This window comes from Mus caroli, chromosome 17, assembly GCF_900094665.2.
Source record: "Mus caroli chromosome 17, CAROLI_EIJ_v1.1, whole genome shotgun sequence".
Taxonomy (NCBI): Eukaryota; Metazoa; Chordata; class Mammalia; order Rodentia; family Muridae; genus Mus; species Mus caroli.
The window spans coordinates 46,842,883-46,864,319 of record NC_034586.1 but is presented as its reverse complement, the minus strand read 5'-3'; the positions used below and the strand labels follow the sequence as shown (position 1 = coordinate 46,864,319).

The following is a 21,437-nucleotide window of genomic DNA, read 5'->3' as shown; positions in this document are numbered from 1 at the left end:
TGGGATCTGTGAAAACCTTTCCTAATGTATAAAGTCCCACCAACCAAAAGCTCCACACCAGCTCCATCAACCTTGTCTTTAACTTTCCCGTGCACACACTTCTGTCAGACCCCGTGAACTGGGGTTCAAACACAGCTCCTCTTATTCTAGTCCCCTCAAGAGCATCTGCCTTTCTTCTGTGGTCCTCTAACTCCTGCAATTGGTGGGGATCTCAGAAGAAGATAGGAGGTGTTCCTAATGGCTTTAATAAGCCAGTCTCTGTCAAGGACTGACTTCCCTCACACTGTCTTAGTTTATGAAAACTTTGCTTTAAGTTATATTACCCAGTTTTCCTGCTTCCATGGCCACCAGACTGATCCTATCCACTCTGTGTGCCACAGCTGCTCAAGCCAGCCTGGGACATGCTCTGTCACTGATGGTTTGTGCAGTATTTCCCAGTTCCTTACTGCTGTAGATTCTTGTATGGGACCATTTTTAAGGCCCCCGTGTATATGTTTGATACCAGACTTTTTTCCTTTTTTTTTTTTTAAACACTTTGACTATTTCCTACCATGTTTACCATCTCTCGCTCATCCCTCTGTTTATTTATTTTAGTTGCCAAGTCAGAGACTAACACAGAGGATGCTAGGGCATCACCCTCTCTTGTTGCAGTTGCTTCTTTATAGAAACAAGCTCCCACTTGGCCACCATCTTGGCCTCAGATGCATTCCTAACTATACACAGCAGAGGCTGGGCAACACCCACCACTGAATGCCAATACCTTCAGCCCTTGTGCATTAATGTCAAGATGACAAAACTTCTCTAAACCTGGAACTGTTTTCGAGGCATCTCTGCATTCATGTGGTAGATCCCAGTCATCAGGCAGGCCTGCCATCTGGGTCCTTATGGATGAACACTGCCATCCTTGGATTCCTCCCACAGACACTCCTTGTCCTGGTGATTCAGCTTTAGTTGCCTGTCTCAGTACCCACAGCAAGAACCATGCAACTGCTATTATTAGCACAAAGGCACACCAACACACACCAAATAGGAAAGGATAAGTCTTACCAGTATTTCCTCCTGGGATGCCTCCTCACCCCCAGGCTTCTCAACTGAGTTGCATGCCTTGCTACCCATAGCCTCCCCCAACTCCTCTTTGATTCTGTCATGCCCCTGTGCAGAGGACAATTAGGTTATGTGACAGAACTTTTCCTGGGAAGATGGAACACACGCCCGTGACAGACTAAAGCAGAGTTACAACCAAAGTCCAATTGGGTGATCCAATGAGTTCTATTGGCATTATCTACAAGTGTGTGGGTGAGGGGTGCTTCTAGGATATGCATTAGCAAAGCATGGGTGGCAGCTCACAGACCTAGGAACGTGGAGCACACTGCACAGCCTGCAGGCCCCTCCACAGGTTGGAGAGCATCTTTTTTAGGGGCCTCTTCCAGGCAATGTGTCTGGTTTTTGTGTCTTTACAGCAGCTGGTCTGAGTGTCTTTTTTGTAGCTTGGCTTCACTTCTCTGATAGGGACTCTCAGCTTCTTTTTTTTCCTTATTCTGTGTCAGGGGAGGGCCTAGTGAGTCTGGTCAGTTTCAGGGACTTCCTAAAGCTCTTTTGAGCTCTTTACCTTCCTGTTTAAAGAGCTTCCTTCCCTACAGAATGGAATTGTCTTGATCTGTGAGAAAACTTAACACAAAACCAGTCAAGAGTGGCCCTAAGTTGTACACCAGGGGAGCTTGCGGGGAAAGCTCACTGTCTGCATCTGAGGAGAAAGCCATAGGATAGTTTGTCACAGCATGCTCACAGCCTGTTGACAGCGTGCTCACAGCGTGTTCAGGGACCCAGAGTACCTTAGCCAGCTCTATCACACTCAACCATACCATGTAATTTACAAGAAAGGTTGAAGCTTTCTGTACTTGTCAGTGTGTGTGGTGAGAAGAGGATGGGTTGTGGAAGGTTTGGCTCCGGATGGCGTTCTCCAGGGACCTAGTACTATGATGTCTTGCCAGATCTGGGGATGGTGATCATATGCTTTGGCCAACAGTGTTGCATTGTGCTGAAGAGAGAGGCAGGAGATGACGGTCTGAGATTGTCGTTTGTATGTGTACACGTGGGTGTGAGATGGGCGTTCACAGCTACTTCCTCAGGAAATCCAGATGGAAAATGGGTTGTTCTGGATGAGGACGTTTATGGATAAGAGTAATTTCCAGGAAAGGAACCTATACCCTCTCCAGGCCAACCTGATGCCCGACACTATGCAAATGAAGGTACTGAGGCCATTGGCGGGAAAAGAACCTGATTAAGACAGCTCTAACTGGCTGAGCTGCTGGAGAACTCGAGACTCTTTGCCCTGTGCTGGCTCTCTCCTCAGCTTTTGGTGTCATTTAGCATGGCCTTACCCCACCTCAGGTTCCAGAGGCGTCAGGCTTGTGTGACAAGGAGACCAGAATGTAGGTCTGTGTAAGGAATCACGTGCTAGATTCTGTTCCATACAGGAAGCCACGTCCTCTGGAGCTGCCACATCTCCTGTGTTCTAGAACATTCTAGCTGAGCTCTCAGATGCGCCTGTGGGCCCAGCATATACCTGCCAGAAGTTCCTGTCATCCTGGTGGTCTCTCAGGCTCTCCCGGCTCTGTGGCCTCAGTTGCTGAAATGGGATCTCGTCCACATGAGAGGGTGTCTTGAAAGTTCTTAGCCCGAGGCCCCTGGCTCCGTCTTGTGTCTGCTCGCTTCTCTCACTTCCACGCATTCAGAGCATGATTAGCAGGTAGGTTTCATTCCTCGGGCCCTTTGCTCAGTCACAGGGAGGAAGAGCTACGTGGAGAAGGGCACGTTGCCACTCCCAGTGGCTTCCCGTTCCAACATCTGTTTTTTAAGGTAAAGTCCCAAACTTTATAAACAGTGACAACTCTGCGCACAGTGTGACTCCTCCCGAGCACCACCACCCCAACCCCGCCTAAACCTCTCAGGAAGGTTTTAAGCTTTAATATGCAGTTTAAATTCCCCCTTTAGTGCCACAGCAGTTGGTAGGAAAAAGAACACCAAGAAGGGCAGGAATCTGTTTCAGGAGGCTCCTGGCTTTGTCCCTGTGAACACAGTGGATGAGCTCTGTGGATGTGTCCTTTATGTGTGCAGTGAGTGTTTATGTGTGAACTGAGTTTAGACGCCAGCGCCTGCGCAGGTGCCCAGGAAGTGCTGCCTAAGAAAATCAAAGTGTCTGTGGGACTCTTCCGGGAGACCTCCTCAGAGGATGCGAATTAAACCTCTCCGAGTCGAAGGAATTTTTAAAATGTTAAGAAATAAAAGCTTTTAGCTTTATGTGTTCTTCTTGAAATTGTACCGTGACAGAGTTATAATTTTGTTTCTTGTGTGTTTTGCTGTAAGGAGCCAGGAACAACCAACTTATAGTGCCCTGTGCTCTGTGATGGCTTGTCTGAGCCCTCCTCAGCTTGGGATCTAGAGTCACCTGGGAGGCCAGCCTCTGGGTGTGTCTGTGGGGTTATCTAGCTTAGCCTAACTGAAGCGAAAGTTGCTTTTGTCCAGGCGTTTTGTTTCAACAACAGAAAGGTGAATGAAGGCATTCTCATTTAATGGTGCTAAAGTCAGAGAAGTGTGGTTGGTAGTGATCATAGTAATGGTGATGCGATGGTGATAATGATGATGGTGGTGATGGTGGTGGTGGTGGTGGTGATGGTGGTGGTGGTGGTGGTGGTGGTGGTGGTGGTGGTGGTGGTGGTGATGGTGATGGTGATGGCAGGTACTCTAACCTTGCCTAGTAGTTTAAAGAGGAGGATGGATCAATTGTACTTCAAGTTCTGTTGTTGGCCTCCTCCTCTCGAATACCTCCTTTCTAGTAGCTTCTGATTTGCTTGTGTACGCACTGAGCTGCTTCCCAGCCCCTTGTGAACTGTCACAGCAGTCCTGAGGAGTGGCTTCTGTGTCCCTTGGCATTTTCTGTATGGAAGTTGGGTTGCAAAGGGCCATCTGGATTTTGAGCTTCAGCTGCCTGACTTCAAGGCCTGGGATGTCTGCATGCTACATGCTTTCCCTGCCCAGTTCCTGAGCCTGATTCTGCCTTTGCTTCAATTCTTGTTAAACAAACAAAAAAACAAAACAATAACAACAAACACCCAACAGACTTGCAGTGTAAGCATTTTTAGATCTGATTTACAATAACAGGTTACTATGTGTCTTTGTGACGTATTTAAAATGAACTTTTGATCAGAAGTCAGTTGTTGGTTGTCACTTGTTCCGAGAAGAAAGATATATACATTAACGTAATTTGCTTTATTGAGAAACTTTTGAGAACACCTTTAGAAAACAAGGTCCATTACATTTTTAAAATCCCTTACTTATTTTCTTTTATTTTTATTGTATGTATTTGAGTGTTTTGCCTGCATGTGTATATATGTACCATGTGCATGCCTGGTGCCTGTGGAGTTCAGAGAGTGTCAGATGCCCTGGAACTGGGACAGGTGATTATGAGCCACCATGAGTGAGCTGGGGTACTAACTCCAGATTCTCTGCATGAGCATCACGTGGTCTTAACGGCTGGGCCATGCCTCCAGCCCCAACTTCACATTTTAATTCTGCAAGTGGATATACATGAAACTTGGCAAAGCACTTTTTGCTTGCTTGAGTGTATTTTAGCTTGGAACAGCTTCACGCTACATTATTGTATTTTGGTCTCTGTGATAAACCATTAACCACAGATATCTTGGAGAGGTTTGTTTCAGCTTTGTCGTGTCTATATTTGATAGAAGCTAAGGCAGGAACCGAAGCAGAAATCACAGAGGAACACTGGTTACTGGCTTGCTCTCCACGACTTGCTCAATTTGCTTTCTTATATAACCCGGGACCAACTTGTCCAAGGGTGATCTGGCACAAAGTGGACTGGGCTCTCCCATGTCCATCATTAATCCAGAAAACACTCCACAGACTTGCCTACTAGCCGTTCTTATAAAGGCAGTTCCTGAATTGAGGGTCTCTCTTCCCAAATTACTCTGGCTTGTGTCTGGTTGACAAAAATCATGCATTATTGACCCCTTGTCAGTGTGACACACAAAAACATCACGACTAAACCATAATCTTTCCTTTTTTATTTACCCCCAATGTCTCATGTTAAAATCATAATATAAACCACATTGTAACTTTATAAGTCTCACAGTCTATAAAAAATTCAAATGCTTTAAAGTTTCAAATTCTTTTTAAAGTAACCAACATCTCTTTAAAAGTCTAGAGTCTCCCCTCTGTCGTCTCTAAATTAAGATCTGGTACTTCTCATTTTGAATGGGAAGAGCTAGGACACAGTCACCATCAAATCAATGCAAAGCCAACACTCGCTGTGTAAATCAAAGCCTGTAATTCCCAGGTCTTGGACTCATCAGGGTCTTCTGAGCTCCCAAGGGTCTGGGCAGCATCACTTTTCCAGCTCTTTCATGTGGCTTGTCCTGTAGTCTCAGGCAGGCTCCACTCCATACCTCCTGCTGCTGTCTTTGATGGATGGCGTATAATCTTTGCATCTCCCCAGGTCTCCATAGCAACTGAGGCTACCACCTTCACCAGTGACCTCTTGGACTCTCTTTAGGTGCTCTGATCCTGCCGCATGGTGCCTGCCAAGCCTCAGTTTCTCTCCATGACCCCTTCAATCTTGGGGTCCCTAATGCAGTTTAGGCTGCACTTTCATGAGTGGCCTCTCTCCACAGAGACAGACCCTGCCACACAATACACTGCCAATTAGGCAATCCCTGAGATCCATCCCCTCATGCCCTCAAAATCAGTACCATGTGAGAGTGTGACATCAATTGTCCCAGTAAAGCAAAGGTTTCCCCCTTAGTGGGGCTGGTCTCTTGTTAATCACAGCTCATTATTTTAGCCCCACCAGCAACCACAGAGTCTTAATTCGAAATATCACACGAATGACCCCGATAGAGCCTTTGCCTTCCGCTGAAATTTCACAGACCCAGGCCTCCATGGTCAGCAAGTCTCTCACCACCCCCCCGCCCCCGCCATGACCCACTCGTTAATAACAGCAGCTCATTAAGCCCTGAGCATTTCAGCCCAAGGTTCCAGATGCTTCCACAGTTCTTCCTCAGAATAACATGGTTAGGTCCACTAAAGCAAATCCCCTGTCCAGTACAAACTTCCGTTTTGGTTAGGGTTCTGTTGCTGTAGTGAAACACCATGACCAAAATAAACCCGAGGGGAAAAGGTTTAGCACCTCTTACAACTTAGTCACACTCCATCCCTGAGGACTCACGCCAGGAACCCGGATGCTAGAACTGAAACAGAGGCCACGGAGGAGCACTGAATGCTGGCCTGTTCAGTTTGCTTTCTTATACAGCCCAGGACCATGTGCACGTGCCCAGTGGTGGCATGGATCTCACACAGTAAACATTGAAAAAGAAAATGCCCCAGAGGCTCGCCTTATGAGGCCAGGATGATAGAGGCAATTCCTCGGGTGAGCTTCCCTCTCTCCAGATGACCTTAGCTTCCGTCTATCCAGAAAAACTAACCAGCACAGATAACGGGAGCAGTTACAATGGCTTTAAACCCATTGTTTGAATGGTACCTTTAAAGGTAATTTGGGATGGATCTCCATGGCTCGTCATCCTTCCTGAGAGACAGCCACGGTGTTTATAATCATTGGGACTGTACAGTGCACAGTCTGGTTATTGGGTCATTGACATTCTGGCTTCTGTTATATTCTCCTCATGGCACTGGTTTCATTTTTGCCAGGAAGCAGTTGGATCCATCCTGCACAGTCTGCCTCTTAAGCCGCAGCAGCAGCCTCTGTGCTCTCTCCACCTTGGTTGGATGCTCAGACCATACCTCGCATATGCGGAGTGACTCATGTCCGTGTGGCCCAGGGATTGGCTAGAACTTTGAGCAAGGTTTCCACGTAGAACTTAGGGGTTGCTCTTCTCTGCATCTGTCCATTCTCTCTCCCTGTTTCTTGAAGCCAGTGAAACTGGATTTCTGTCTGAATTTTTGTGTAGCTCTATGGTATGCAGACTAAGGTCCATCTCAGGGTAAAAGCCATCACCAGATCTTACCTGGTACCCCGTGACCTCTGTCCCTCTGCCTTGCCTCCATATCTTGGCCACTTGGGAAAGTGTTTGCACCTGTTTTCATGCAGAGTTATATTTTTATCTGTAGGAGAGCTGATCTGAAGGGAGCTTTCTTAAGTCATATTCTAAGGAACAATCTAGAAGCACAGATATCATCATTATCATGTGTGTGTGCGTGCAGATGTGTGCACACATGTATGTGTGTTGTGTGTACATGCATGTGTGTGTGTTCACACATGAATGAATGTAAAAAGGCAACCTCTGCTGCTGTTTGGCCGGTGCTGTCTACCTTTTCTGGAAGATGGGGCTCACTGGTCCAGGCTTGCCGATTAGGGTGGGCTAGGCAGGCCAGTAGACCTGCCTGTCTTTGCCAGCACTGTGATCACAAATGCAGGACACAATAACTGGATCCTCTTAATTTGGGTTCAAAATCATGTCCTCATGCTTGTGTGGCCAACACGTATGCACTGGGCTGTCTCCCTGGCCCTTGCTGTTCCCATGGTTTTCAGATGGGTGCTCGAGGATAGCATCTCTGTGCTGTTCAGTGATGACAGGACCATGTTCCTGCTTGTCAGCCTGGTTCTTGCTTGTGCCCAGCATCGTTGCTCCCCACCTGCCCCCCACTCTTGAGGGGTACCATAGCAGTTTCCAGAGGAAATTTCCCTCCCACTCTAAGGTTGCCAAGGGTGTACATGAGGCCTGTGTTCCAGTCCTGAGAACTCTTTGAAAGACACCCCAGGCCTGCTCTCCTGAATCAGTGTGCCAGACCAAGGTCTGACATCTGCTTATTGCCATCCCCGTGGTTTTGAGTGAGATAGTTGACTTTTTTGACCTTCTATGTCATAGGTCAAAATAAGGTAACTGGGAGGGACCCCCGTACTGCAGTAGAACATTCTCGGGGTGTATTTGCTCTAAAGCTTTCTTCTCTCTTCATAGATCTTAACTGGATCTTGTAAGTTGCAGGAGGGGAGAGGAAGAATGTTCATAGTCATGGTGGGCAAATATCCATCCCTCGGGGCCACAGACATCCTCCTGGGATCTCAAGCCTGGGTGTCTTCTGTCTTTCTCATTCTCCCCAAAGAACCCTCCCTCCCATTCCACCTGCTGGGGCATCTCCAGTTCCATACCACGTCATGCAAGAGGTGAGAACCGACACACCTCTCTTGGTGGTGGTTCTGGGAACTGGATTTTTTTCCCCTCTCATTACTAGTGCCAGTGCCCTGGATTTGTTCTGTATGAATATTACACGTTTGCAGCCAGCTCCTGATGCATATGAACTTAGTACTAAAGAGAAAGTGTGCTAATAATAATTTTAAAATTGATAGCAGTAAGTGTAACTGGCTGCTGATGGCAATGCGTGCTATTATGCAGTCTTTAAAAAATAATGACACTGTAGAAAAATAATTGATAATGGTGTCTTCTAAAACACAAATTTAGCAAGATAGCTCCACTTGTGAAGGAGTTGCTAGGCCAACAACCCTGAGTTTGAACCCTGGAACCCACATAGTAGGAGGAGAGAGCTGGATCCAGCAGGCTGTCCTCTGACTTCGTACATGTTCAATATTACACATACAAACATGGACACAGACACACAGACACACAGACACTGACAGACATAAGCACACACATTACAAATACATATACACACACAGAGACAGACAAATGAACATACAGAGACACACAGAAATACACACACAGAAATTAACATACACCTAAAGACCCCCACACATGCATGTGTGTATACACACACACACACAGAGTGACTGAATAATGCAAGTGTAAAACTCACTATCGACAATAGCTGACTTACATAACATTAGCCATAATTCAGGCATTGCTTCAAATCTGGCCCTAATGTTAATATGCTTCAAGCTCATAACACTCCCAAGTCCCCAGGACAGTGGCCACAGTGACTGTCAGGCTCTGCTTAGACACATTTTCCAGATGTGAAAACTGTGGGCGCATAGGTCCATAGCACAGCCCCTGGGTACCCCCGCAAGAAGCTGTGCCTTCTGCTGCCTTGTTAGACGGCTCCATCTGTCTCATTAGACAGGTTCATGTATTCTGTGGTTACCTGTGGAGCAGGGCACTGGCAGTCTTGTATGTCTTCAGGCCCACAGTTGATAAAAAACTCAAAGATTGTTGGTGGCCTGTTGCCAAAGGAAACCCCACCTCAGAGGCCTGGTGGCGGATGTGGCTCAGGCACGTTGAGTGCCGGGGCCCTTGAGGCCTTTTGCCAGCACAGAAATGGCTTGTGCCTGCCCTCATGGGTAAGTCACAGGAAGGGGAAATGTGTGGACCTGTTTGTGGCTTCACCTAATTTTGTAGCATTTCTTGTTGTAGTTATAAAGATTTAATTACACATTGTCCTGGGGCACGGGGCCTCTCGGAGCTCATGGTTTATGACTGGTGATAATTGGCTCCGTTTAGTTGGCTTCAGCAAGTCACAGTTTCCTCAGCACGTTTAATCTGTGATTTGATTTTAGCTTAGCTTTTTTTTTTCTGAATAAAGTATTCCTATTTTTATTTCATTTAAAATCTCCAGTTCTGACTTGTGTGTGAGGAAATGACCTTCCCTCTAATGACTTATCTAAAGATAGGATAGACATGGAAAAACATCCTCCAGAGTTTCGGGAGCTTGGTAGAGAAAACTCCACCCTCTTGTTCTGCAGGTCTCTACCGATGATCTGCAGGTCACAGGATGGGGACACATCTGACACAGCAGCCACTCAAGGAGCTCCCTGGAATGTGAGGACCTCAACATGAAATTGGGTATATAAAAAATTAACAGTGAGGATTTGGACAGTCCTAATGACAAGGTCCCAAGTGAGGAAGATGAAGTGCCTGTCACCCTGGAGGGAACGAGCTCTGAGCCACATAAATTAAGCCAACAGGATCTCTGGAGATTGAATAGTGAGTGGAGATATCACCAACTTTGACAGATAAAGACAACCCACCCCGTGAGGGTCCTCAGCCCCTCTTCTCCATATCGATATTGGTGTTTTGAGTCAGCATTTCCTGGATGCTGCAGTCTTTGAGTTGGGAAGGTTTGATTTGTAGAGAAAAGATGCCAGTAATGAATGGGTTTGAAAGGCTTGCTTAGGGATTCATTTGGGATGGCGGTAGGAGCCAGCACGCGTTTCCCACCCCCTTTCCTCCAAGTGTGACATGACACAGTGTGGCTGAGATGCTGCATAGCAGGGTGAGGGAGAAGCTGGCCCTCCCTCCCCTGTGGGTTCCCTCTCTCCTGACTTCACCGGGACCTGGTTTTCGTCCCCTCTGACCTAGCTGAGGCTTTGATGCTCCCGTGCTCCGAGCTCTTGCGCCCCCATCTTTCCTTCTGTGGGACTGTGTCCTGTATCTCATGGGGGGATTTCCTGGTCACCCCGTTAGTGCTGGGCACTCCTGAGACAGAGGCTTGCCTTGGAGAAGCTTTCTCTTCCTGGCCTGAGGATGTGCTTCTGCCTTGAGGATAAGGAGCCAAGTAACTGGATCAGGTAGATTAAGGGCAGCAGGGTTGGCCTTGAGGTCAGAGGTAACAACAGATTCCACACTGTGTGTACAGACAGGACCTACTTTGTATGTGTGGCTTTATAGGAGTGACAGAGAGGACAGCTGAACGCTGTACGACCTATGTACCCATAAGGGAGGTCTAGCCAACCTGGTGTCCTTTGCTTCTCCAGACTGAAAGAGTGTTGCAATCCTTTCCCCTCTGCTAGCTCTAATCCTGTCATATGTCCTAGGTTCTCTTTTGTAGGTCTTTCTGTTTCTCCTTGGAGTTTTCCTTCTCGACCCCCACTGGTTGCCTTGGATCCTCCTCCTACCCTGAAGTCACTTTTCTTTCTTCACCCCATGGACATTCTTGTACTAAATGCCTCTTGTGGTATTCTCTGCATCATCAGAAGTCAGAGTTGACTTTGAGCCCGTCTCTTTGCTTTGCCCTGCCTAGCCTTTGTGCCCAGGCTCCTCCTAGCATCCTCCTTCGGTCTCTGGCTGCCCTCTGTCTTCTCTGCACCCACTCTGTATCTTCATGAGACTCGCCATCTAGGAAGAGCTTGACACACACTTCAGTTACCTTTCTATGTCACAAGCCACCCTGAAGCTGGTGACTTCAGGCAATGCCTTGCCACGAATCTGTTGGCTGGGCACAGCGGGGTGGATCTTCTGTTCCATGTGGGTTCAATCCAGACCACTCATGGGGATGCATTAGCTGGTAGATTGGATAAAAGACACTAGGATAGCTCAGTAGACGACCACCTGATTCTGAATGCTGACCAGTGCCCCCTCAGGTGGCCTCTCCCCATGTTTCACATTGCATAGCTTATCCTGAGGTCCCAAACAGTAAGAGTAGAAGCTGCCATGCTTCTGGACCTGGAAACAATGCATCATCACGGTGACCACCTTCAATTGGTCAGGGAACATCTCAGATCCAGCTCGGTGTCCACAGAAGGGACCCAGACCTGCTTCTCTGGAGGAGCACACAGGATCTCAGATGTTATTTGCCCGTTTTGCAGATATGCCATCTTTATCAATGGTTGCTACAGAAACAGAGATACGTTTTAATGCCTCATACTAGAGTTTTGCTGGGTGTTGCAGCATGACTCATGCCAAGGAGGAGGAGAAGCCTGTTTCTGAGCTCTCCCCGACAAAAGCGACCATGCTAGTTGACCACAAAAGTCCCTGTTTGCCCTGAACCATTAGGAGAGCATTTCTCTGCTCATTATTGCGGCTGGACTTTAGTGTTTTAAGATTTGATTTTTAATAATTCTGTGTGTGAGTGTGGCTACTTGAATGTGCACATGTGTGTGCAGGGCAGGCATTGGTTTTTGGTACCCACATCTATTGCTCTCCACCCTGTTTTAGTTTTTGTTTGTTTGTGTTTTTGAGATAAAGTCTCTCACGAAACCTGTGACTCAGTGGTTGGCAAGACTGGCTAACCAGTGGGCCTCTGGGATATTCACCTCACTGCCTCCTCGTGTTGAGGTGACAGACGGACACTGAGGCTCCCAGCTCTTGACGAGGGTGTCAGGATTTGAACTTGGGTTCTTATGCTTGTGCAGCAAGCACCCCAACCACTCGGCCATCTACGCAGCCCCTTAAAAACCTTTATTTTGGAAAAGAACTAACTTTCATTTATTTATCAAATTTATTTAGTTAATGTAAGTGAGTGTTTTGGGGTCACCAGAAGGGAGTGCCCGAGACTGGAGCGACAGATGGTTGTGAGCCTCCAGTGGGGTGCTGGGAATTGTAGCCAGGTCCTCTGGAAGAGCAGACAGCGCTGTGGCTCAGTGAGGTCAGGTGCAACCTTACTCCTTTGCAAGGTGGGCTGTGGTTGTTGCCTTTGAAGGTGTCCATCATCATGGGCCAGACCACCAGGGTGGAGTGGCTGAGCAGAGTGCAGTCGGAGGAACACGGTGTGGAGTGCTGGATATGTTGTGTTTAGGGGCCTAGATTCCAGGCCTGGGGTGCCATGGTGCCAGGGAAGAAACCCGGAAGTGAGGGGTAGTGAGTGGCTACTCAGAGAAATGTGAGCTAGACTGTGCCTTTCTGTCGTCAGACAAACAACATTGGGATCTTGTCTTGGAGACCTTGAGAGCCTTGCCTTGGCTGCCCCTAGGGGAATTTGCTTCCTTTGTCAGGTCACAACTACCTTCTTTATAACTTGGTCTTTTAATTTGCTTTGACCTCTAAGCAAGATGGGGCTCCATGGCAGGCAGGATGTCATAAGTCCTCCTGAGCCTTCTATGTAAGACCAGAGGCTGGCTCCCCCCCCCCCAGCAATTCAGTCTCCCTCTCCCTTCCTCCCCCATCTCTCTGTATCTTCCTATCTGTCTCTTTCTCTCTATCTCTCTCCCCTCTGTCTGTCTTTCTCTGTTTCTCTTCCTGTCTGTTTCTTTCTGTGGATTTCTCTGTCGATCTCTCTCCCTCTGAATCTCTCTCTCTCTCTCTCTCTCTCTCTCTCTCTCTCTCTCTCTNTCTCTCTCTCTCTCTCTCTCTCTCTCTTTCTCTCTCTCTCTCCCTCTGAATCTCTCTCTCTCTCCCTCTGAATCTCTCTCTCTCTCTCTTTGTGTGTGTGTGTGTGTGTTCCTGTCTGTCTCTCTTCCTGTCTGTCTCTGTCTCTGCATATGCCTGTGCTTGAGTGATGTGTATGGAGTACTTTTGGTGATTCTGAGCATTCTAGCATCCATCATTTGGCCTGGGTGCCAAATTGCACAGCTCATCAAATAGAGCAATCTTCCTAAAAGAAGCAAATTATCACGTCCTTGTCTCAAGCAGGGGAGAGATGGAACAACTGGCCTTTCTTTCAAGTTGTCACTAACTCTGAAACTGTATCAGATGTAAAAATGGCTTTGTTTAATTAATCAAGCATTGAGGATGTGCGTGTGTGTGTGTGTGTGTGTGTGTGTGTGTGTATGCTTGCATCCCTCCAAACCACTGTTGTCCCTTTTGTGGCTATTTTTCCCTTCTGTTCAGATGGATGAAAATTAAGCACGCTCTTAGGATTCTTTTCATTGTTCTTCCTTACAGGCTCAGTTTTGGGACACCACCCCACCCCCATCCCACTCCACCCCATGAAATATTAAGACTTCTCTTAGCCCAGAGTTCATCCTTGAGTAGTTTCCTGTTACAATTTTAGCAGATCTCCAAGGTGAATATTAAAATTCCCCCCAATCCTCCCTCCTTACTCACCCCAAAAGAAAAAAATTTACAAGCACACAATGAAAGGCCCTTAGCTGTGGCCTGAGCTGCCTCCTCCTCTCTTACCAAGACTGTCTGCTTCAGTTCGCCTCCCTCTTCCTGCTGTGTTAATCTTAAAAAATGATTCTAATAAATCATTGTGATAAGAAAATTAGAGATGGGAGGGAGCTAAGAATCTGGGGCTCCTGGATGGCACTGTCTTCTTCCCAGAGTTCTGTGCAGCTGACTGACTGTATCCTGGCTTTAGTTTATGTGACGACGAGCTGGCTGCCATTGTTGCTGTTTTCCTGTGGAGAGAAAGAAAAGGAAAACTGTGGGTTTCCTGAGCAATATGATGTCTCTAACAACTACTGTGTAAAAGCTTCCCTAGTGCCTACACAGCCACGGCCAATATAGAAATGAAAAGATCACCGTGTTCTAATAAAACTTTATTTATAAGCACGGTAGTGGGCCAGACTGGCTGGTTCACTGTGGTTTGCCCACCCCTGATCTCAGTGATCAGAGTGAAAAATACTCCTGCCTTGATTTTCCTCTAGGTTTAAAAGTGGAAATTAAATATTATAATGAAGGCAAGCCAGACATGTAATCCCAAGGCCTTTTGATTCCAGTGTTGGCACAAGCCTGGCACCTTGGCCTGGCCTGGCCAGATCACTGATGTTCGGAGCAAAAAATCTCTGAAAAGCTCTCATGGGTCTCACAAGAGTGAGTTAGAGACACGACAAGAGATAAAATTATACAAGACGCTACAAACAGTGGCAGTGCAAGAGACCAGAGATTCAGTGTTTGAGGTTAAACCCTGAAGTACAGTCCATTTATCGGGGGCCTTGCTTGCTGGGATAATGAGGACTTGAATTTGTGTGTGTGTGTTTGTGTGTGTATTCAAGTATTCAATCAAAAATGACCAGATGTGACATAAAAATATAAACAAATAAAAGAAAAAAGGTAAACTGACTTATAGGTGATCCAACTAGAAAGAATTGATTTAGCAAAAACAAAAGGGGGGATTTAAAAATAGCTATGATTAATATATTTAAGAATAAAATGGAGAAGTAGGGGAAAACAGGTACAAACATGAGGAATTTCACAAGGAAATTGAAATGCGAGAAAGAACATGAAATTAAGAATTCCATAGGTGGAGGGAGGGCGGAGAGAAGGGTTGGTGGAGGCCTGCAGTTGGGGAGGGCTATGGCACTCAGAGAAGCTTGTAAGGGACCCAGTGGATCCTCTAATTTACATCTTACTGGGTTATTAGAAGAGAGGAGAGAACTTAGAGTGGAATTTGAAGAGATAATGGCTAAGAATTTCCCAAAACTTACAAGAGCATTAACCCACAGACCAAGAAGTTGTGCAAACTACAAAGTACAGAGAAAAGCCACCAATTGCTGGGTAGACGGCGTTATTTGAGAAGAGATGGGTTCCTGTTGTTAGTGGCCAAGAGCCATTTCAGGATGAGCCTCCAGCCTCAGTACTCTGCCACGAACTTTCTCTGACCCAACAGTCAGCTCCTTGTCGCTTCTGTTTCTGCTTCCTGAGCTTTTCAAGTTTAAGTGGCAACACCAGCCTTTGGTGTCACCATTTCCAGATCCCTCTTCTTTGGCAGAGTCTGAAAACAGTACCCCAGCCTGGCATGTCTGGGGTACTGGGTTCAGTTCCCACTACTGCCTAAATTGGATGTGATAGAACATGACCATAATATGGAAGTTGGGGTGGGGGTAGAGGCCAAAGGTTGATGTCCAAGGGTCTTCCTCTATTCCTCTTTATCCTGTCATTTTGAGATAGCCTCCCTCAGTGAATCTGGAGTTAGCCAGTTTGGCTAGGCTATCTGGCCAGTTGCTCTGGGCACCTGCCTCCCCTGTGTTGGGAATCACATGCAACTGCTTGCTTTACCCACTCTTCTGTGTGGTTGCTGGGTGGGAGGGTTAAAACTCAGGTCTGTATGTTTTTATGGCTATGCTCAGCCCTTTGCTTAGGTATCATCTTCCACATCTCTGTAGGACACGGCTTCTGTTGACTTTTAGCCCTTGACTTTTAGTACTTGCTAGCTTGTTAATGGTATGGTCTTAACGGGATTTTGTTAGAAACGAATTAAAAAAAAAACAAAAACAAAACAAAAACCTCCTAACGTTAAACCTGGATTATTGAGAGTCTGATACATCTTAATCTGCCAAGCAGTGGAGAGAATTTCTTACGTGAGGATTTGCTTACTCTGCTTATCGAAGAGACTGATGTGGTCCTGCTGTTGTTCATCTCAATACTGCTGAGGATAGAAGTGTTGTGGAAGGAAAAATTACAGCTGGCCATGCAGGCCAGGTTCTCCCTGTCTGAAAGAGTTGAGGTAATTGCTCAGATTGTGTAGATCCTGCCTGCCAGGTAATTGACATAAATGGCGTTATTAACTTGAAGTAGCTAGGTAATTTGGGCCGCCTCTCTTTGATAATGTAAACATGGCCGTATTGTCTAATTGGCTGGAAAGGCTCTGTCCTCTCTCTTCAAGCCTCTCCTGTGTATGGGGCCTGGACATTGGGTGATCTTGTGACAGCATGATAGATTGTCACTCACACTCTGGCTTGGCTCTTAGAGGGTGTAAGTACATACTTAGATGGGAATTTGTGCATGTGTGTACTTTTAATTCAAAAGAACATGGTGCTCCCTCCTGGGGCCTTGTCACCACAGCGCTGATGCCTGGGGGTCTGTGGCCTGTCAAGTCATGAAGACAAGCTAGCTTTGTTGTCTGGGATTGAGCAAGGGCCAGGGGAGTGGTGGGGGATGCATAGCAGCCAGCCACATGTCTCAGGTCCTCTGGAAACACCTGGCTCTAAAATGCTCTTCATGGTTTTAGACCTTAAATTCTGAATTTCAGCTTGGAAAATGAGGCTCAGGAGATGCGTGCTCACATGTCTCTAGCATTAGTTATCTGTATAATAGGCCTCTTCCATATTTCTTCCCAAAAAGGGGGGGGGGTTGGTGAGATAATTCAGGTTAAGAAAATAACTCTCCCAGCCCAGACCCTGGCTACAACCCAGAGCTTTGGCTGAAGATCGTGGGAGAGATCATTGACATTATTCATCTGATTTCTCCATTTCCCCACTTTCCAAGCTTGTCCAGATGTGGTCCAGAGAACGTGAAGGATGCTCAGATAAAACCAGGCTTGGGAGACTCAGATGGACTTCCATTTTCCTCAGTCTTGTCTCCCTGTTCTGGGTTTATTTATAAGCCTCCTGGGCCTCAGGGAAAGGAAGGCACAAAGAAAGAGGGATTTGTTCTTAAAAAGAAAGCCAAAGCCTGTTGCTAGACACACCTCCCCACTGGCAGCGCCTCCTGCCAGCCCCGAGAAGTGTACAAACATCAGAATAATACTGTAAATAAAAGCTCCGTGAAAAAGAGAGGAGAAGACAATGTGGCCATTTTACAGGCCTGGATCATTTACAGAATTATCTCCCTCCGTTGTGTTTTGTTCTGTCTAAATGATCAGATCTTACATCATGTTTTCAGGTCACTTGGGACCCGCTTGAAAACTCACCAGAATCCAGAACAAAATATGTCACTACAAAATGGGGAACGAAGTCAGTCAGTCATTTGGGAAACTGATGTTCTCAAAAGCCTCTTGACTTCAATTCATTTTGAGAAGAAAAAAAAATTTTTTTTTTCCTAATTTCTCTTTTTAGTCTGTAGCAGTCACATAGCTAAAAGTTATAGGAACCAAACCAGTAAGCCGTTCCAAACCCGGTGCGGGTAACTCCTGAGGGATCATTCCCTCTGCTATAGCAACAAATAATAAAGCCAGCAGTACCGTAACAGGGGCACATTGTCACCTTCTTCCCACCTGAGGTAGCAGGTCTAGATCAGTACAGTTGTACGCGACTATGACAGGAACATGTAAGCTCTGAGTCTAACTGCAATTTGCAAGAAAAAAAATCAAGTAAATTTCAAAGTATAGAGGTGAATTTGATGTTAATGGTCTGAAGAGGGCTGGATGGTCTGAGGGCTGGAGAGAGGTGAGCCGTGAATGAGCCAGTCAGTGCACTTGTTCCAAGTTAGACTACCTGAGTCTAATCTCCAGAACACACATGACCTCTACACATGTCCATACCATCCATGCAAACATGCACACGCATGCACTCATGCACATGTGTGTGTGCGCACTTGTACATGCTTGTGCGAGCACACACACACACACACAAATAAATGTGTTTTTAAAGAAAGAACTTTTCCTTGTGTAAGGGTTAAGGTGTTGGGAATACTTTCTGCCTATAACTTCACCTTCTGTGGTTTTGTTGAGATTAATTTCACTGAGAAAACCTTGGAGTTCTAGTGTGTGACTTTAAAGGATGTTGTGGGCCAAGGGTTGCACATTCAAAACATCTTTCTGATGATTATGCTGCTAATCTGCTGGAAAAAACAGACCGAACTCTTTTTATGATGTGTGTTCAGAACAGGAACAGCGATGGCCCTAGGGACTTTGGGAGGGGACTGAAGTTTATAAAAAGTATGTAGGTTTTGAGAATTCTTTTGACCTTTCATTCTTGTGGATCCGAGATCAGTTTCTGGAATTTGACATCTAAATAAGAGATTGTTGGTATGATGTGCACAGAGAGTGCGTTCATTGCAATCCTTGTCATGGTTGGAAGGTCCATTTATGATAAACAGAGACAGGACAGCTCAGTGAAGAGCCCTCGCTGAGAATGCCAAGGGAAGCAAAGTAAAGGGCTTCTCTTGTGAGAACCAAAGCTAGTGGAAGGGAGGAGAAAACTTGGCTTTGCCGTTAGGGATAGTATTTTTCCCCCATGGCAACAAACACATTGCTCCCCCCAACTCCTTTTCTGACTGCTTGAGCCTGTTACCAGGACATTGCTGCCTGAGGCCCCGAGAATCCCAAGTGTACACTTTAAGTGTCCCTATGGCACTTAGCTAAATACCTAATTGCCTTCTCTGGTGTTTGTTTTGTTTTTGTTTTTGTTTTGTTGTTGTTTAGCATCCAACAGCATGGCACTAGCCCGGCACATAGTAGGTGCTCAATAAATGTCTTTCGGTGTTGTGATGTTTTATCAAAATATCAGAGGTGAGGTAGTTTGTAAATAGCAGAGATTCATTTCTTGTTCTGATTCTGGAGGCTGGGCAGTCCAAGAACGAAGAATTGAAGACTGGATGTTAGATAGTGGTCTGGTCTGTGTCTGCAAGATGGTGTCTAGTTGCTGTATCTCCCTAGAGAAGGACCACTGTGTCCTCAATGGACAAAAGACAGAAGGGTAAACAGAGGCCCAATGCCTCTCCAAAAAGCTCCATTTGTAATGGCATAAACTCCCTCATGAATCCTAAGCCTTCAGGGCTTAATCACTTCCGAAAAAGACTTGGCCTCCTAACACTGCCACGTGCATGGCTCAGTTTCCATCCTATAGATTTGGGGGCCCATGTTTGGACCATGGCCTCGCTTATTGAATTAAGTCTTCACGGCAGCAAATATGGTTCTGTGTAAGAATTAGCTGTGTGTGTTTGGTTCGAGACCCCAGGACAAGGGACTGGGGTGCATATCTTACAAGCCTAAGCAGACCTGGCCTCCACGTTCTCCCAGCATCCCACAGTCCCTACCTGGAATACCCTAACCCCAACTGTGAACTTTCCAGCCCAAGTGGGGGCAAGACAGGGAGATTAGGCTGCCCTTCCCCAAAGGTTCTCCCCTATTAATCCAGACATTTTGGTATCCCAGATCTCTCCTTCCCTCTCTCTTCTCTCTTAGTGAGCAGACTCTCTCTCTTTCTCTTCCCCTCACCTCTCTTCCTTCCCACGGCAACTCCCTGGTCTCCTTTCCTGGGGCCAGTGAACTTGCTCAAGAGCAGTTTTCCAGCAAACCTGAATTTAATGTAATCTATTCTGGCCTGGATTGTCCCATTTTACCAGCGGAGAAACAATTTATCAGTGGGCTCATTGCGTTAGTCACTGTTCTTGTTGCTGAGTTAGAATGCTTGACAGAAGCAGCTTAAGGAAGGAGGATTTATGTGGCCCAGTTTGAGGATGTGATCCATCCAGGGGAGTCACGTGTGGGTCTGCTAGCCAATGAGTCCATAGCCGGAGAGTGGAGGCTGGCTGTCTACCCTCTTGTTTTTATTCAGCCTGGGACCAGCCCATAGGATGCTGTCACCCACATTTAGGGTGCATTTTCCATTTTCAGGAAACCTAGAAATACTTTGATAGATATAACCATAGGTCCGTTTCCATGACGATCCAAGATCCCATCAGGTTGACAGTAACATTACCCATCTCTACCCACATTGATGTGAGATTGATTGGAATCTGGTTTCCCCAGATGGTGTGTACTGTGTTCAGTAAGGACGGAACCCAAACTAACAATTTTATCATAGCTGTGTGCTACACATTAATGATTGGTCAACGGCGTAGTGGATAGAGGAGTGCATGAGCTGAGTTTGCTGAGTGTCAAAGTGGCATCTTGCTTTGTATAGGGACAGTCTGTGATGCCTGCACACGGGGCAGGGTCACCTGACAGCGCAGTTCTCAGAATGTGTATTTACCATTAAACTAAGTATGGCTTTGTTCAGATTTGCTGATAGGGCCCGGGGAAATGACTCTGTGGATAAAATGTTTGCTTTGCAAATGTGTGGGCTGCAGTTCAGATCTCTAAAGCCCATGTGAGGGTTAACAAGGTTGGTAGACTAGCTATGTAGTCCCGCCACACAGGAAATAGAGGCAGAGCATATCTGGGGCAAGCTGGCTAGCTAGAATAGCTGGATTGCTGAGCTCTGAGCTCAGCAAGAAACCTTGCTTCAGCAAATAAAGTGGAGAACTATAAGGAAAGACATCTGATCCCCCCCACACATGTGGACGTGCAGACAGGCATGCATGCTTGACAACATGTGAACATGTAGGCATGCACGCATGTATACACACATGAAAAAAATAATTTTACCAAACTGTATACATAGTTTTCTGAGTACAACAATAGTGACTGTTCTGAAATCTGAGCATAAAACTGTGGTGAAACCTGGCTACACTGTAGTACACTATGAACAAAGTATGCTAATAGTTGCCCTTTTCTGGGGCCACAGCTTGTCCTAGCCATCTATTCCCCAGGCTTGGAAAGGAGCTGCCAGGTATGTATTGTTATTCTCTTCCGGTGAAGGATGACTGATGAGGCAGCCTCCCCAAAGCTAGTGTGTGTGAGGTCATCCAGGGCTTGAGCCTGGAAAGCCGAAAACCAGAGACTGTACCCTAAGTCACTAAGCTAAGCTGCATCTTGGAGGTGGCCTGCAACATCTGTGGAAGGGAACACATCTGTCCAGACACCCTATCTTCGGAAGCTTGTATGTGCTCTGGTCACACGTGCACTTGCTGAGGCTCTAAAGCAAGTGGAGTGATCTGTAAAAGGTCGGAGCCAATTTTCCTAGAAAGTTTTACATTCACTTCTTGAAGCTGTTGCATCTGCTGTTCTCAATTAATGCATGTAGAATTCTGTGTGGTTTATCTATTTTTACTTTATTTGTGTTAGTATTTGTCTACATGTATGCATGTGGACCACACATGTGCACCTGGCCCCCATGAAAGCCAGAAGAGGGTGTTGGATCCCATGGAACTGGATTCATGGTTGTGAGTCACCGTGTGATGTTAGGAATCAGAAACTCAGATCCTCTGCAGGAGCAGTGTCAAGTGCTCTTAACCACTGATCTTTCTCTCTCC

General features: G+C 46.4%; 1 protein-coding gene across 2 annotated transcripts in view; it reads left to right on the top strand.

Moving 5' to 3' along the window:
- Rftn1 (raftlin, lipid raft linker 1) overlaps positions 1–21,437 on the top strand; it is a 198,139-nt gene that overhangs the window by 49,231 nt on the left and 127,471 nt on the right. The window contains exon 2 of one of the 2 annotated variants that reach the window (XM_029471260.1): positions 9,725–9,824. The exons of the other annotated variant lie outside the window; for it this stretch is intronic. Within the exon in view, the coding sequence (XP_029327120.1) occupies positions 9,815–9,824 (10 nt within the window). The 5' untranslated portion in view covers positions 9,725–9,814. The remainder of the gene's footprint in view (positions 1–9,724; positions 9,825–21,437) is intronic. 2 annotated transcript variants of the gene reach the window in all.